This window comes from Diabrotica virgifera, chromosome 5 (genome assembly GCF_917563875.1).
Source record: "Diabrotica virgifera virgifera chromosome 5, PGI_DIABVI_V3a".
Lineage (NCBI taxonomy): Eukaryota > Metazoa > Arthropoda > Insecta > Coleoptera > Chrysomelidae > Diabrotica > Diabrotica virgifera.
The window spans coordinates 204,978,868-204,994,576 of NC_065447.1; the positions used below are offsets into that span (position 1 = coordinate 204,978,868).

Here is a 15,709-nt window from a genome sequence, read left to right on the forward strand (position 1 = left end):
TTACCATTCAGTGCGCCAATGTTTGTGAGAAGGGTGACTTTAGCGTTATAAATAAAAAATTATAAAAGCTATGGATTTAATTTAAAAAAATCTTTATATAAGTTTTTTTGTGTAAAATTTTCTGAATTTTTCATTGGTACGTAAGTCAGTTTTTTTCTAAGATTTATGTTTTCATAGGTATTTCAACTAATTTCGCAGTTCATTTCTTTAATAAAAAATAAAGCATCCACTTCTGGAGTAGAACTTTTTGATATGTTGTTTATTAAAAAATATTTCTTAATGAAACTACAATAAGTTCCATCTTGTTTGATTTTTTTCCGTAAGCAAAAACTCTACTGACTCTATTAATTAACTTTTAAAGTAGTGAAACTTTTCCACTTCCCAGTTACCCCTCATTTAACGTTCGCATCTTAAATTTTTAGCTTAATTATTTCAAAAGTCAAAAGATTATGAGCTGGAATAATAACTCAATTACGTTTGTAGCTTATAATCTTTTAACTTGAACTTTTATGTTAATAAACCGTAGAAAATTATTTATTAGTTAAACGACCTCGATAACAAAAATTTCTTTTAAAATAGGAATGAAAATAAATTCTAAATTTAATTTTATGCTAATGGATATGATAACATTGGATAACAGGATAACCTTATGCGTTAATTGTCTTTTAAGGTAACCAATAGTCACTGTACCGTATGATTTTTAGTCTGTAAACCAAATTTAACATCAATGAAAAAATAAAAATAAACCCAGAAGAAATAGCTAGGGGATGGAAAGAATATTATGATACAAAATTTGATACCGAAGTAATAAAGGAAGAGAATATAGTAATTGAAAGCGAAGAAAACATAGAGCTAGAGCAAATAAGTAGAGAAGAAGTAATAGAAGGATTATAATACATAAAAATAGGCAAGGCAGATTGCGGACAAGCGGCATGCTCTATACAAAGCTTGAACACCACGAAAGCGACTAAAATCTAGGAAAAGCTTCATTAGACCAGTACAGGATGAACCGCCTGAATAATTCCCTCTTCCTCAGGCTCAATGGACCGGCCAATTTGTAGACTTCAAAACGTGGAAACTATGAATAGGATAAGAACGGGGGTGGCTCCAGTAAAATCAAAGGGAAAAAGGGGGAAATAGAGCAAGATGATGTGAACTGTAACTGTGGAGAAATACAGAATATGGAACATCTTCTTACATGCAGAAACTGCACCCTCGAAGATTTATGGCTCGCCAACAAAGATGGAACCGACGTAGCCCGATACTGGGCTGAAATTTTATGAGTGACATATCCGGACACGATAAAGTAAAGTAGTAACAAAAAAGGAGCACATGTCATGTAAATTGCGATAACTATTAGCTATATGGCTGTCACCGGTATGCTTTAAAATATATACGAATATAATAGAGAAGAGACTAAGAAATAGAAATGGAATTGAGAAAAGAACAAACGGCCTTTAGACCAGGAAGACATAAATAACAACGTATTAACGTTTGGCATAATGAAAAGAGAAATTACAAAAAAATGCTTGTGGAAAATAAGTGTACCAGATACATTGATAAAAATTATAGAAAGTACTACTGGCAAAGAGGTAAAAGAAAGAGTACAAATAAAAGTGGAAAGATCGGAAGAATTTAATTGGTAGAGAGGTATTAAACAAGGAGATAGCCTCAGCCCTTTGGTATTGATAATAGAAATTGATAAGAAATACTAGAGTAGGAACCAACCAAGTAGAAATAAAATAGAATAAAATAGCAAAGAGGCAAATGAACTGGTACGGGCATCTGATGAGGATGCAACCCAAAATAATTACAAGAAAAGTCCATGAAGCAAAGAATATCGTAAAAAAAGAGGCAAACTAATAAAAAAATGGATACAGCAAGTAGCAGAGGCAGCAAAATTAAACAAGAATCACTCGATGAATTGAAAATAATAACAGGATAGAAAAATAGAAAATAATGGAAGGGATGGATAAATGGAAATTAAAATAGCTAGCCCAAATCCGACATCTTGATAGGGGGAAAGGAAGGGGACAAAGAAAGGAAGAAGGGATATGATAACAATGGATAACAGGATAACCTTGTAAGTTAATTGCCTTTTAATGCAACCAATTAAAGAGTCACTGTATCTTATGATTTAGTCTGTAAACCAAATTTAGATTTACCTGTGTGAAAGTCGTTAATAGACGCTTGTCAAAATCATCAGTAACTCTTCCACCATATTGTACTTCCCCGAGCATATAACAAACTGTCGGCCATGACACACCTTTCTTGGGATCCATATCATCCAGGTGATTCTGGATGAATTGCACACTCGCCGCAAAATCTGCTTGGTTGAATTCATATGGAACATTCCATCCTAAAAAAAACATCGTTGGTTGTTAATAGAAAAGGTTGCGGGGATACCTACATTCTACATCATATCAACACTAGCGTTCTCGTTTGCATTAATTTTTAATTTCAATTTTTTCTATTTTTCATTACATTATTCGGTTTGTTGAAACATACCAAGATGATATATTTAATCGTATTTGAGGGGGAAACAACTGGAATAAAGGTAAATGGAGTTCACATTATCAACATTAGATATGCGGACGACATTGTCATTTTAACCGAAAATATTGAAGAACATCAGAGGCTGGTGTCCAAAATAGCGGAGTATCGAGAAGAATACGGTCTAATATTGAACGTTCAGAAGACAAAATTTATGAGAATAATCGAAAACTTAAAGAAATACCGAGAATTTTCTCTTAAGGCCATCGGTACATAATTCGCAAATATTTTACGGCTATCCCTACTTTTTCTGTCTTTACACGGCAAATTACGTGTAGCAAAATTCACACTGGTATGGATATGTAAACATTACTAGAATGTCATTCTACTTGAAAATGTCATCATTAACTTTGAATTACATTAAAAGAGATGGCTTTTGAATGTTCTTGGATAACTGTTATTTATATAATTGCAAATTATTAATTCAGTTAATAAAAATGTGATAAGTTTTTCACTAACTATATATTCAGTGATTTTAATAATTTATATGTACAACAAAAACTAATACTCAATCGAGAAAAGAGGAAAAGTGTTAAAGTGATTTTTAATAATATATTGTTACTATGGAACGCTTAAAATTTTGAAAATTTTTAACAACAAAATACTTGGATCACAAAATATATTATCCTGATGTATTCTCTGCTTGGATCTTCCACAATTAATACACAATAAATAACTTGTTTCTATGGATGCTATACAATGTCCTCTCACTACTTACATACATTCAAAACGAACAATTTCTCAGGCTGTGAGAAAAGTCTGCTATTGCAGTAAGAACTATTTTTTCTCACGGGTTGACCGCCGGTTTACATACATAGGATCGCCATTTCCATGGTAACATGCACAATACAAACACAATTATTTTTGTCAAATAAAATGTGTTCAAACTTAAGACCATTCAACTGTGAATTATAATTTTAAATAAATAAAGTATATAAATATTAAGAATATTAAATACCTATGTGTATATATGTATTTTATTTCAATTTAGACATAATATACCTAAAAGCACCTAAATTATTCAATTTTTAAATTTGAACTCTTGACAAAAACGCATCCGTAGAAAAAGTACAGTGTACAACACGAGAGAAAATGACATATTTCTCTCTCGCTTGATTTGCGGCACTCGCCTCGTGACTGCGCTCGTGAGAAATATGTCTTTTTTCTCTCTTGTTGTACAATATACTATTTATTAAGTTCACGTCTTAAATCAATTATTTATCAAGTACACTATATAAGAAAATATTAATAGTATTTAATCAACAACTCAAAATATTCCCGATGCCATGTCAAATATTTAAAATTGTCACTGATTGTCACTGTCTGACTGACAATATGCTGACAATATTCTATTCGACTGAGTGCGTTGTAAGACAAAGATAGATTTGGAAAATATTACCACGGACATTGTGTTCATTTTTTTTTGAATCCTGAAAAAACCAATAAATATTTTTGAAAAATTTAAACGCAGAATGAAAGACTAAATTATTACCGAGGGCCCAAAGTCCCTTATAATAAATAAAAGGTTTATTTTGAAACAAATATTTGAAATTAAAAATCACACTAAATTTTCTCTTAGTTTTTCACCCCTGTAACTTATTAAAATAAACATTATATAAGTTCTCAGGGACTTTCGGCCCTCGCTAATAACGTAATCTTTCATTCTGCGTTTAAATTTTTCAATTAATTTTCTCAGGATTCGAAAAAAATGAATCCCCATTTGAATAGCATTGCAGCCGAACATACGTACCCATCCCCTTAAACGGAACCAATGTCAAACGAGTAAATCAATCTGCCTATCTTGGAACAATGAGAGAGCAAATTTTTACAAAATGAGGAGAGTGCTCTGCTTAAGAGATTTGACGTTAGAGCTAAGAGTTAGGTTGGCTAGATGCTACGTTTTCTTAACTTTGTTTTATGAAATAGAAGCTTGGACCTTGAATGCGACATCAATTAAAAACTGGAATAATTCGAGTTGTGGGTGTATAGAAGGATTCTGAAAATATCATGGACAGAATACGTCACAAAACAAAGAGGTTCTGAGAAAGATAAATAAAGAAATGGAAATCTTAAATATAATCAAAACAACAATTGGAATATCTCGGACAGATTACAAGTGGAAATAAATACAACTTGCTCCAACTGATTATGCAGGGAAAGATTTAAGAAAAAGAAGTATAGGGAGAAGTAGACGTAGAATATCATGGTTGGGCAAACTAAGAGAATGGTACGGATGTACGTCAAATGAACTTTTCAGAGCAGCCGTGTCTAAAGTCTGAATAGCTATGATGATTGTCGACCTCCGTCGTGTGGAGATGGCAGTCGAAAAAAAAATGCTAAAATATAGCAGCGGCTGTTTGAAGTTATAGCAAATTACGAACATAAAACAAAACGGTCTGACATTATTAAAATTGCAATCTTCGAAATTTATACTTTACCTAAAGGTCCAAACTTTCTTCTTTCTTGGACAACAGTGTGCAAAAACGCGACTGCATACAATAAAGGAGGCCATTGGCTTTGAGCAGAGTAATCCAAGAAATCTTGAGTAATATTCTGGTACGTCCTTTTCATACTTGCTCTTATCCCTTGTGGTGGTTCATTGGTAAACTTAATGGCCATCTGCAATAGACCAATAGGAAACTGTTCATGTACTTCTGTGGTTAACCAAACTCTGAAGCTGTCGTCAATGGATTCTGTATCAGCGATCATGGTCATGACTTCTGTGGCAAAAGGAAGGGAAAGATGGATATTTTGTAAAAGGACCCAGCCTCCGTTTGCCATAGATGTTTCTATCATATCTCTTGCTACGATTTCCTGACCTTGGCCCATTGAAACTGCTTTTAATGCTAGAACCGATAAATCAAAAGGTGAACTTAATTTTGTAGGAGAATATCAGGCAGGATTCAGGCGTGGACGTTCAATCATTAACCAAATCTTTACACTACGACAGATCCTGGAAAAAGCGCAAGAGTTTAACATATATATGTACCATATTTTTGTCGATTTTAAAGCTGCTTATGACAGTGTATTAAGACCAAGTCTCTACAACGCTATGAATGAGTTAGGAATCCCAAAAAAACTCATATGTATGATAAAAGTGACAATGGCGAATATAATATCAGCAGTAAAAATTCAAAACGACTCGTCAACCCCATTTGAAATACATAGTGGGTTAAGGCAGGGAGATGCGCTGGCGTGTCAACTTTTTAACGTAGCATTAAAAAAAGGTCGTACGAGACGCTAATATAGATAGCAGGGGAACAATATTCAATAGATCTGTCCAAATTCTAGCATATGCAGACGACGTGGACATTATAACAAGAACCAGAGCGAGAACTGCGGAAATCCTAACCGAGCTAGTAGCAGCCTCAGAACGAATGGGGTTACATATAAATCGAAATAAAACAAAATTCATAACGACTAACACAAACACAAGAGCTGGAAATGTTGACTCAGATCTAATCATCAATGAACAAAACTTCGAAGCGCTCAAAGAGTTCATATATCTACGGACATCGGTTAACCCCAATAATAACACATCAGAGGAAATAAAAAGACGAATAATAACTGTAAACAGGTGTTATCATAGTCTATCAAAGTACTTAGCTAACAAACGAAGAGGTGGATTCCAAAAGGGCTAAGTCATTTTTTTCACATTTTGAGGTTTTAGTTGGATCTGATTCTAGCGCATCATTTCTAACATTAGAAAAACAATTCATGCCATAAAAGCTTAAGTCAAGTATAGTATACAGATTACAAATCAGTAATGTTTTCCAAAAGTGCTTTAGTCATGCTTTTTCTATGCAGTTGTGTCTCCCATATGAATTTTCCAAAAGTGCTTAAGTCACTGACTAAGGTAGTTTGAATTTTCCAAAATGCGTAAGTCACTGACTAAGTAGTTTGAATTTTCCAAAAGTGCTTAAGTCACTGACTTAAGGTCGTTTTGAAAAAAAAAACCAAATGTTTACATTCTTAAAAGTCATGATTTTGTGTTCAAATCTTACTTTAAATTGTCTTGAAACAAGAATTTGAACCTCCAAATTACATGACTGATTCTATTCCAAAGTAACATTTAATTATATTCTTAAAAATAGAAAAAATTCGTTCCTGAAAAAATGAACTTTTTTGACTTACGACTTTTGGAATCCACCTCTTCATAACGTCTGTCTCAAAAAACTCGTATAAGGCTGTATAGAACATTAATAGTCCCCGTTCTCACATATGGATCAGAGGCATGGACGCTAACTAAACAGATGAATCCGCTCTGTCGATTTTTGAAAGAAAGGTGCTACGTAAGATATTCGGAGCGGTCTGTGAGAACGGAATATGGAGGCGTCGATATAACTTTGAACTGCAGAATATCTACAAGCATACGTTTGGTGGAAAAGATATTATCACTATAATTAAGCGAAACCGCCTGCAGTGGGCAGTACATGTAGCCCGGGCCCCTGAATCGAACATGATAAAAAAGATTCTAACAGCGCAACCCGTGGGAATGAGAAGACGGGATAGACCAAAGCTGAGGTGGATGGACGGGGTAACACAAGATGCCGAGAAGATCGGAGTCGGCAACTGGAAAATGCAAGCAAGGGACAGAACAGAATGGCGTAGAAAGTTTGAGAAGGTCGAGGCCCTCTAAGGGCTGTAGCACCAAGATGATGATGATGATGAACTTAATTTTGATGTTAGTTTGTAATAAGAATAAAGCATACAGTATAATTATTAGAGAATCTTGGAAATGGTTTAAAAAGTACATGATGAACACTGTTTACAAATACGAACATTTCCATAACAAGTAATTTTAAAGAACAGGGTTCATAAACATGATTACTGATAATTTGAGAAAAGTGACAAGGAGAAAGTATTAAAATTAAATAAATTAAACAAACATTGATGAAAAAATTACTGAAAATTGCAAATCAGCTAACCGATACTAACTATATATTATGTAAATTCACCAGGGTGTTGAGGAAATGGCCAACTAACTTAAAACACTACCGTAAAAGACCAGATTAATACTGAGTCTGAATAAACATCTCAGCCACCGTCTCCACCTAAAATCAGACAAAACTCGTTAGTCTCTAGCATTTGGTCGAAAAACCTTTATACCGTACTTTGTTTTTTCCTTAACCTCTAATAAGTTCTGTAGCTCAACGAAGGCCAACACTTTTCTTATTGCTAGTTTTAGGATCTCTTCTGGTTCAAACCTCAGTTGACCAGTGAATTCCTGCCTTACATCACTTAGCACATTGCAGTGGCATAGTATGTGTATGGCAGTCTCTTCTTCCATTTTGCACTCATGGCTTCTTTGCATCATGGATCCTTCACCTTAAATAGCTTGTATAGGTGGTTTCTTAAACGACAATGTCTAGTCACCATTTTAATGACCGTTTTGATCTCTCGTTTATTGAGGTTCATCAAATTCTTTTGGAGTTTTTTATCAATATTCTTGATTATTTCTTTCGTCTGGATTTGCTGTTGAGTGGCTCTCCATTACTTTTTATGATTCCTTATCAGCCATTTCTGATCGGAAATTTTTGTGGCATCTTTAGTGATGGCAGGGAAAGGGTCTGGGCCTTCAAAGGTTTCTCTCGAGCATTGTTTTGCAAACTTATCTGCTCGTTCATTCCCAAGCACACTTTCATGACCCGACACCCATATTAAACACACTTTATTGTCTTTGCAAGGTCTTTTCTATCTTACAGCATAGGTCAACATACAACTGTGATTCAGGCTGAAATTGTTGCTTTGGTGGGCTGCATTGATGAAATCATAGATAAAGATCCTAAAGCTAAAAGAAACAACATTTACACAGATAGCCAAGCGGCCTTTCGGGCAGTAAAGAACCTACTCATGAAATCAAAACTGGTGAGGAACTGCAAAGATTCCCTTAACAAGACGAAAAAGGTGGGTTCGTTGGAAGAAATATTCCCATGAGATTTTTTTGCATAATTACATTCGTGAGACACCAGAATAAGGTTCAAGAAGTCGCCCACGCGAAAAGTAGTCCAATTTTTTTTTAACAATTTTTTTTAATCAAATTGCAAAAAATCAATGTTTTCGGCCCGGACAATTTTTTTTTAGATTTTTCGGACCATTCTGGACAGAAAAGGTCTCTTGTAATTTTTCTCTAAATTGATCGTGTTCGAGTTATAAGCTATTTAAAATTTGAAAAACGCGAAAATAGCCATTTTTAAGACTTAATAACTCGGTTAAAGATTATTATTATGAAAATCAGAAAGTGACTAAAATTTAAAGCCCTCCCTTCATGATCCTGAAGAAATTTGTGTCATTAATTTATTACTAAGCTGTTATTTTTATTTATTAATAATGAGCGGTAAGATCGTATTGACGCGGCTGTAAATTTGAGTGCGAGTGAGATGCGCCATTGGACTGCCTGAATGGCATATCTTTCGCACTCATCATGGACGGCCGCCTAATACGTGCGCTCATTATTTTTACTTAAGTAGCGGTGTAGCGGTGGCTTTAAACTTTGATTTAGTCACTTTCTGACTTTCATAGTAGTAACTTTTAACCGAGTTATTAAGCCTTGAAAATCGCCATTTTTCGTTTTTTTTAATTTTAGAATGTTTGTACCTCGAAAACTATCAACTTTAGAGAAAAATTATAAGAAACCTTTTTTATCCAGAATAGTCCAAAAAGCCTAAAAAAAAATTGGACCACTTTTTGCGAGGGCGACTTCTTGAATCTTATTCTGGAATGTCTCACGAATGTGATTATGCAAAAAAATCTCATGGGAGTATTTTCTCCAAAGACCCCGTCGTTTTCGCCTTTTTATATACATACACTTAATAGATAAATAATCAAATGGGAAAAATGACAACAAAATAAATATTACACGTAATTCATAACGACAATGTATATATTTAAACTGCCTGAAGGTTGGAACAAAAAGCATCTTAAAATAAAGAGCATTTTAAGAGATGGCAGAAGACTATTATTTATTGCGTACTAAACACATTATGATGAAATTTATAAGTACTGCCCATAATTCAAACACTCTTCGGTCTTTACAGCATCGATATTTTGATGACGGTTTACGAATTGTTTTGTCACTTCAACAGAGCTTATTTTAATCATACTGAATTATCTTACGTATATCCTTGGATTTAGCTAATGCTGATATCTGCGGAGAAGGATCTGACCCTATGGACAAGATACATATTAGCGGACTTCTGGGTTCGGATTCACTCCAGGTAACCTCCAGATCAAGTATGCATGGCTCTCCATATTCAGGCCCCAGAGAATCTAAAAATTAAATAAGATATTTATACTAAAATTAATTTCTAGTATTTAAAAAGCTAATAGTGTATATTATTATAGTATACAGTGGAAACAAAGAATTTGTGACAGCAAGAACAAATACTGAATAATACGTAAAATAGTCGAGACCAAAATGTTGTAAATCCAGTGCCGGATTAACCATTAGGCAAAGGGGGCCTCGTAGAGCCCAAAACGAAAAAAAAAATAAATTAGAATAAATAAAAACTTAAAAATAAATCATGTTATGTTAAGAAATTCAAATATCACAACAGCTTTGTCTAAAGGTTACAACGCCTTCAAATCTGCTCATCATACTCTTGCTTATGACACTAATCAGAAAGCTGAAACAGTTCATGGCTAAGTGTTTGTTAAAATAAATGTCAAAAAAGAAACATTCATATTGATGAGTTTTGGGCAACAAATTTTAGAACGCCAACGCTGTCAGTAAATCATTACAGACAGAGAGAAGAGATATTGGACTTCGAATTGCAGTCCATCTTCTAAATTTTGTTTTGGAGTTCTCAAAATCCGAAAGAGATAATTTTTGCTTACTACGAGGAGAAGGCCTGCGATCTACAATACTCTTAATATTCCGACGAGAATAAACGAACGTCAGCAAGAAAACTATATTTTGATGATCCTAAAGTTAAAGGTTAAAATGTACCAAACTAATTACTGAGCTAAGTCGTCAGTTGACAGCGTACGAGTCAGTGAACTCAGTTTTTTGGTGTTTTGTGTGTTTTTCCAAAACTGAGTGATACTCAAATAGGCTTCAAATCTACATGAAAACTATCTTGATGATACTCATTCTGAAACTGAAGATGAACTAATAGTGCAGTTCAAATATTTTATAGTTCAGCTCCAAGACTTGCAGGGAAAACAATTTATTCCTGCTTCGCAGTAATTTTGGTTATTTATGAGAACAAACTCGAATCGACGTTTCCAAATGTCAGCATGACCAAATTCACTTTATATTTGAGATTTGGAAGCGCACTGGTGTGGACGTTCGATTTTTCCAAATTTCTTGAATTCTTTTTTGGTAACGTCTCGCCAAGTAAAATATCTTCACAGTACCAAAATAAAATTCAGAAAATGTGGAAAAACTGAATTTCAACAACAGTGCGCATCCAAATTTCAAATTAAAAGTTAATTTTGGCCGTGATATAGCTTTTAAGTTTTATCTTACGCTAATGATTACAAATGCAACAGGCGAACGGTCATTTTCAAAAATGAAAATTTTTAAAAACTGCCACCGTTAAATATCTTATAGGGGATACCTATATATGGGATACCGCTCGAAGATGGAGAGATTATCCGTGGTTTTGGAGGGAGAAGGCAGAGGCTTCTTAAGGTCATGTAAATTGAAGCTGTCATTAAGCTCATAGCTTGGGTTGCCTAGGAGCCTCATGATTCTTAATCCAGGACTGAGTAAATCATTATTTATATCATGAGTTTACGACTCAAAACAATATAGTATTAAATTAACATCAAACTACGATATAAATTTAAGGTAAGCAAAGGCACACATTTGAAGCCAATCAGGGATCAACTATATTAATTCCAGAGATTCTTGACGTAGCAGATTCATTAAGAGAGATGTGCTTTAGTCTCATACTGATGAAGATAATTGTTTAAAAAAAGAACAATGAACAGAGACAGAGACAGTGAGAATTTGTTTAATGCGAGTAAACTTTCAATAAAACAGTTACATTCTTCTGAATCGAATATAAACAAAACCTGCCTTGAACCCTTTTTAATCAGTTACATTCTTCTTCTTCTTTTTGTTTAGACATGACTCTGCCAGTTTTTCAGAGTGATCCCAATAAGTTGTCGTTCCATTGTTTTCGTGGTCTTCTTAATGATCGTCTTCCTATCGAGGAACTGTCTCTCGCCGTCTTTACTATTATATTTGTTGTTTCATGATGTTCCCTCTTAGCATTTCCGACTATATCTGCACTTCTAGCTCTGTCTCATATTTACTATGATAGAATTGATTCAAAAAATGACATAACCCAGACAACCAAAGTGAAAGTTATCCTCCAACATCAAATTGTTCTATATGGTCCATATAATGTTCAGAAAAAGTCACACCTTTTTGAGCGTCGGGTTTGGGGGGAAGAGGGGGGAGAAGTAGGCAGATTCGTAGTTTTCTAGGTTTTCCGTCAATATTTCTAAAACTATGAGCTTTTGCATTAAGAACTTTCTATACAAAAATGTTCTACATTCAATTTGAAATAAAAAAAGGCCTTACACATAATCCTTTTAAAATGAACGGTTCCAAAGTTACGGAGGTAGTATACTATAATTGGCCCAAAAAAACGCCTAACCCAGACATCAAAAGTAAAAGTTTTCCTCCAACACCAAATTGTTCTATATGGTCCACATATTGTTCAGTAAAAAGTTACACCATTTTGAGCGTCCGGTTTGGGAGGGAGATGGGGGAGGAATCGGTAAATTAGTAGTTTCTTTACGTTTTTCGTCAATATTTTTCTAAAACTATGTTTAAGCGTAAACAATGGTCTATACAAAAACGTTCTACATAAAATTTAAAATAAAAATGGTCCTATCCATAATTGTTATAAAATCAACGTTTCCAGAGTTACGGAGGGTGAAATGTGGAGGTTTTCGATACTTTTTATATTTTTTGGGCAATTGATGATGATTTTGGGTGGTGAGGTTGACGTTTCTTCAAGGGCTTATCACTAACATACCATCGGCCACTGAAATAACAAATCCTGTTAAAGAAAAAAATATAAGAAGTATCGAATACCTCCACTTTTCACCCTCCGTAACTCTGGAATCATTGATTTTATAACAATTATGTATAGGACCTTTTTTGTTTTAAATTAGATGTAAAACATTTCTTTATAGAACATTGTTTACGCTAAAGCATATTTTTAGAAATATTGACGAAAAACATAAAAAAACTACTAATCTACCGATTTCTCCCCCATCTTCCCCCCAAACCGGACGCTCAAAATGGTGTAACTTTTTACTGAACAATATCTGGACCATATGGAACAATTTAGTGATGGAGGAAAACTTTTACTTTTAATGTCTGGGTTAGGCCTTTTTTGCACCAATTGAAGGGCTTAATGTGAAACAATGACAAGCCTCAAAAAGGTAAAAGTGAGATATTTGACTTTGAATCTTAAAAAAAATATGATAAATGTCAGTAACAACTTTTATTGTTTTAGTTTAGATATATCGATGCGTCATGTCCTATGAAATTATAGTTACAAAAATGTTAATAAAATAACTCAAAACTTGAGAGAAAAATGGATTTATTTAAAAAAAATGTGACTTGTTACATTATTCTATTAATAATAAATACCCCAATTTTAGATATATGTAGATTCAGAATTTTCTATTATTGACTGAGTTCGGGGTGGTTTCAACCCTGTGTTAAACAGTGTTTATTTCTTTGTCTCCATCAACTTGTTGGAATTTTTGACGGGTGTGTTTGGTTTTTATTGACGGACTTTGTTCATTATCCTACAATCAAATGCAATAATATAACAAGCCACGTCATAAGCCACTACATTAATCTTGAATGGTAATAATGTGACAAGCCACAACTTGGAATATAATTACATATCTCTGAATTTTCATCACTTGCGTCGCTTCTAGGTACCACATAGTCAGGATCACAGTCACTGTCATCGAAAGTCGACTAAACTTTAGTATTTTTCTTGCTAAATTCGTCAGAACTCACTGAATTATCCGTATCGCTCCCGCCCATGTTCGCCATTTTGATGTGGCTTGTCATTATGTCGAGTAGATATTAGAGAAAACTGGACCTATGCAATAATGTTACCACAAGTTTATCGCGTATTCTATTAACGAAAGGCTGTAATCATTTTATAGTGTCTTGTTATAGTATTAGTTTAACCGAAAATAACACTAACTCATTTTGAACCCATGTGTGGCTTGTCATTGTTTCACATTAAGCCCTTCAATTATACTATACTACCTCCGTAACTTTGGAACCGTTCATTTTAGAAGGATTATGCATGGGGCCTTTTTTGTTTCAAATTTAATGTAGAACATTTTTTGTATAGAAGGTTGTTCATGTTAAACCGCATAGTTTTAGAAATATTAACGAAAAACTTAAAAAACTACGAATTTACCGATTTCTCTCCCCTCTCCCCCCCAAACCCGACGCTCAAAATGGTGTGACTTTTTTCGGAACATTTTTTGGACCATATAGAACAATTTGGTGTTGGAGGATAACTTTCATTTTGGATGTTTGGGTTTGGATCTAGTTATACCATACTAATTGTCTTATTGATTTTTGTCTTATTGTCTTTCACGTGTTTAATATTGCCTTCCATGTTTGTCGGTCCTGTACCACTATTGCCCATTGTCTCACTCCCATTTTCTCCAAATCTTCTCTGACTGTATCTTTCCACCTTTTTATAGGCCGTCTTACAAACCTTCTCCCATCTGGCCTTTCCCAAAATACATTGTTTATCAGAAGATTGTCGTTACTGCATATCACATGCAATGCCAGTCTGAGTCTATTGGCCTTTATATCTCTGACTAAATTTTCCTTTCCAAAGAGAGACTATAACTCGTTATTTTATCTGCGCCTGCACTCGTTTATCACGCTGTCTTTGCAAGGGCCATATATCATTTAAAGGACTTTACGTTACCATACCAGCAATTTATTTACTTCTTTTGTTGTTAGCGTCCATGTTTCGCTTCCATACGCGACTAGCCTATTATGGTCTCATATATCTGGATTTTTGCACCTCGTGAGAGAAATTTTAACTTCATTAGATGTTGCATTGCAAAGAAAGATCTATTTCCTGCCATTATTCGCGTTTTAACTTCTTGATCTCGTTTGTTGTCATTGGTGATTGTTGCTAATAGATATAAAATTTCTTTAACCACTTCGAAAGGCATGATGGTCGATAGTAATATTTTGCCTTATTCGCTGTCGTTCTTATTTTAAACGATCATGTATTTTGTCTTGTCTTAATTTTATTATTTTTAGACCGACATTTAATGCAGCTTTTTGAAAGCTCGAGAAAATATCCTTAACTTCTAATGTTGATCATTGCTCTGATGCCTGTTTTGTAAAATATGCATTTGATTTCTCTACAGATATTTTAATTTCTCCCTATTGTTCATTCAGGCATCATACGGCTCTGTTTGCTCTATTCGCATGATCTTCCACTTCTGTTTAGAGCTTTCCGTCGCGAGATAGTGCGATATCTAGATATTTAAACTCCATCACTTGTTCTATTATACAGTACGTAAATCGTTCAGCTGGACATAGGGAACATAAAATGTATATTTTTAGATACATAAATACAAACATTGTATTATATTGAGACAATTGTGGCAACTAAGCTCTCACGATGACAATATGGTTAAAGGGGCATTAACCTCAAAATTGACAACTCATTTCGACTGCCACAAATAAACGTCAAAATATGACAACGCAGTAGCTAAATATTTTTGGCCTAAGAGAATAGGAAAACTGTTTAGTTCTTAAATTAATTTTTAAATAAAAAATATTTTAAAATGAAATTAAAATTATTAACTCATTATTCATAAACTTTGTTTTTGTTTTACTTATGGACAGCCTTGCTTCAAAACTTCAACTTCAACTTCAACTAACACAGGTTAGCGCAGTTGCCACAATAATTCTCTCAATGTATATTCCCTACGTCCAGCTGAACGATTTACATACTGTATGACACTACAGCTTCAATTTACATCATTTGGATTTGCTGTTATATCTATGCATTTTGTCTGTTTTTGGGGAAATTAACATGTTAAATTTTCTAGAGGTTATATTAAATTGATATAGCATACTTTGTAAAACATCTTCACTTTCAGTGATAAGCGTTGCGTCGTCTGC

The 15,709-nt window shown here is 34.0% G+C and overlaps 1 protein-coding gene across 1 annotated transcript in view; it reads right to left on the reverse strand.

Annotated features, from left to right (window-relative positions):
* Positions 1-15,709, reverse strand: part of LOC126885269 (dynein axonemal heavy chain 5) — a 356,025-nt gene that overhangs the window by 41,723 nt on the left and 298,593 nt on the right. Inside the window, exons 52-54 of the mRNA XM_050651757.1 lie at positions 9,670-9,822; positions 4,992-5,399; positions 2,166-2,359 (exon numbers count right to left, since the gene is read on the reverse strand). Coding sequence (XP_050507714.1) covers positions 2,166-2,359; positions 4,992-5,399; positions 9,670-9,822 — 755 coding nt within the window. The remainder of the gene's footprint in view (positions 1-2,165; positions 2,360-4,991; positions 5,400-9,669; positions 9,823-15,709) is intronic.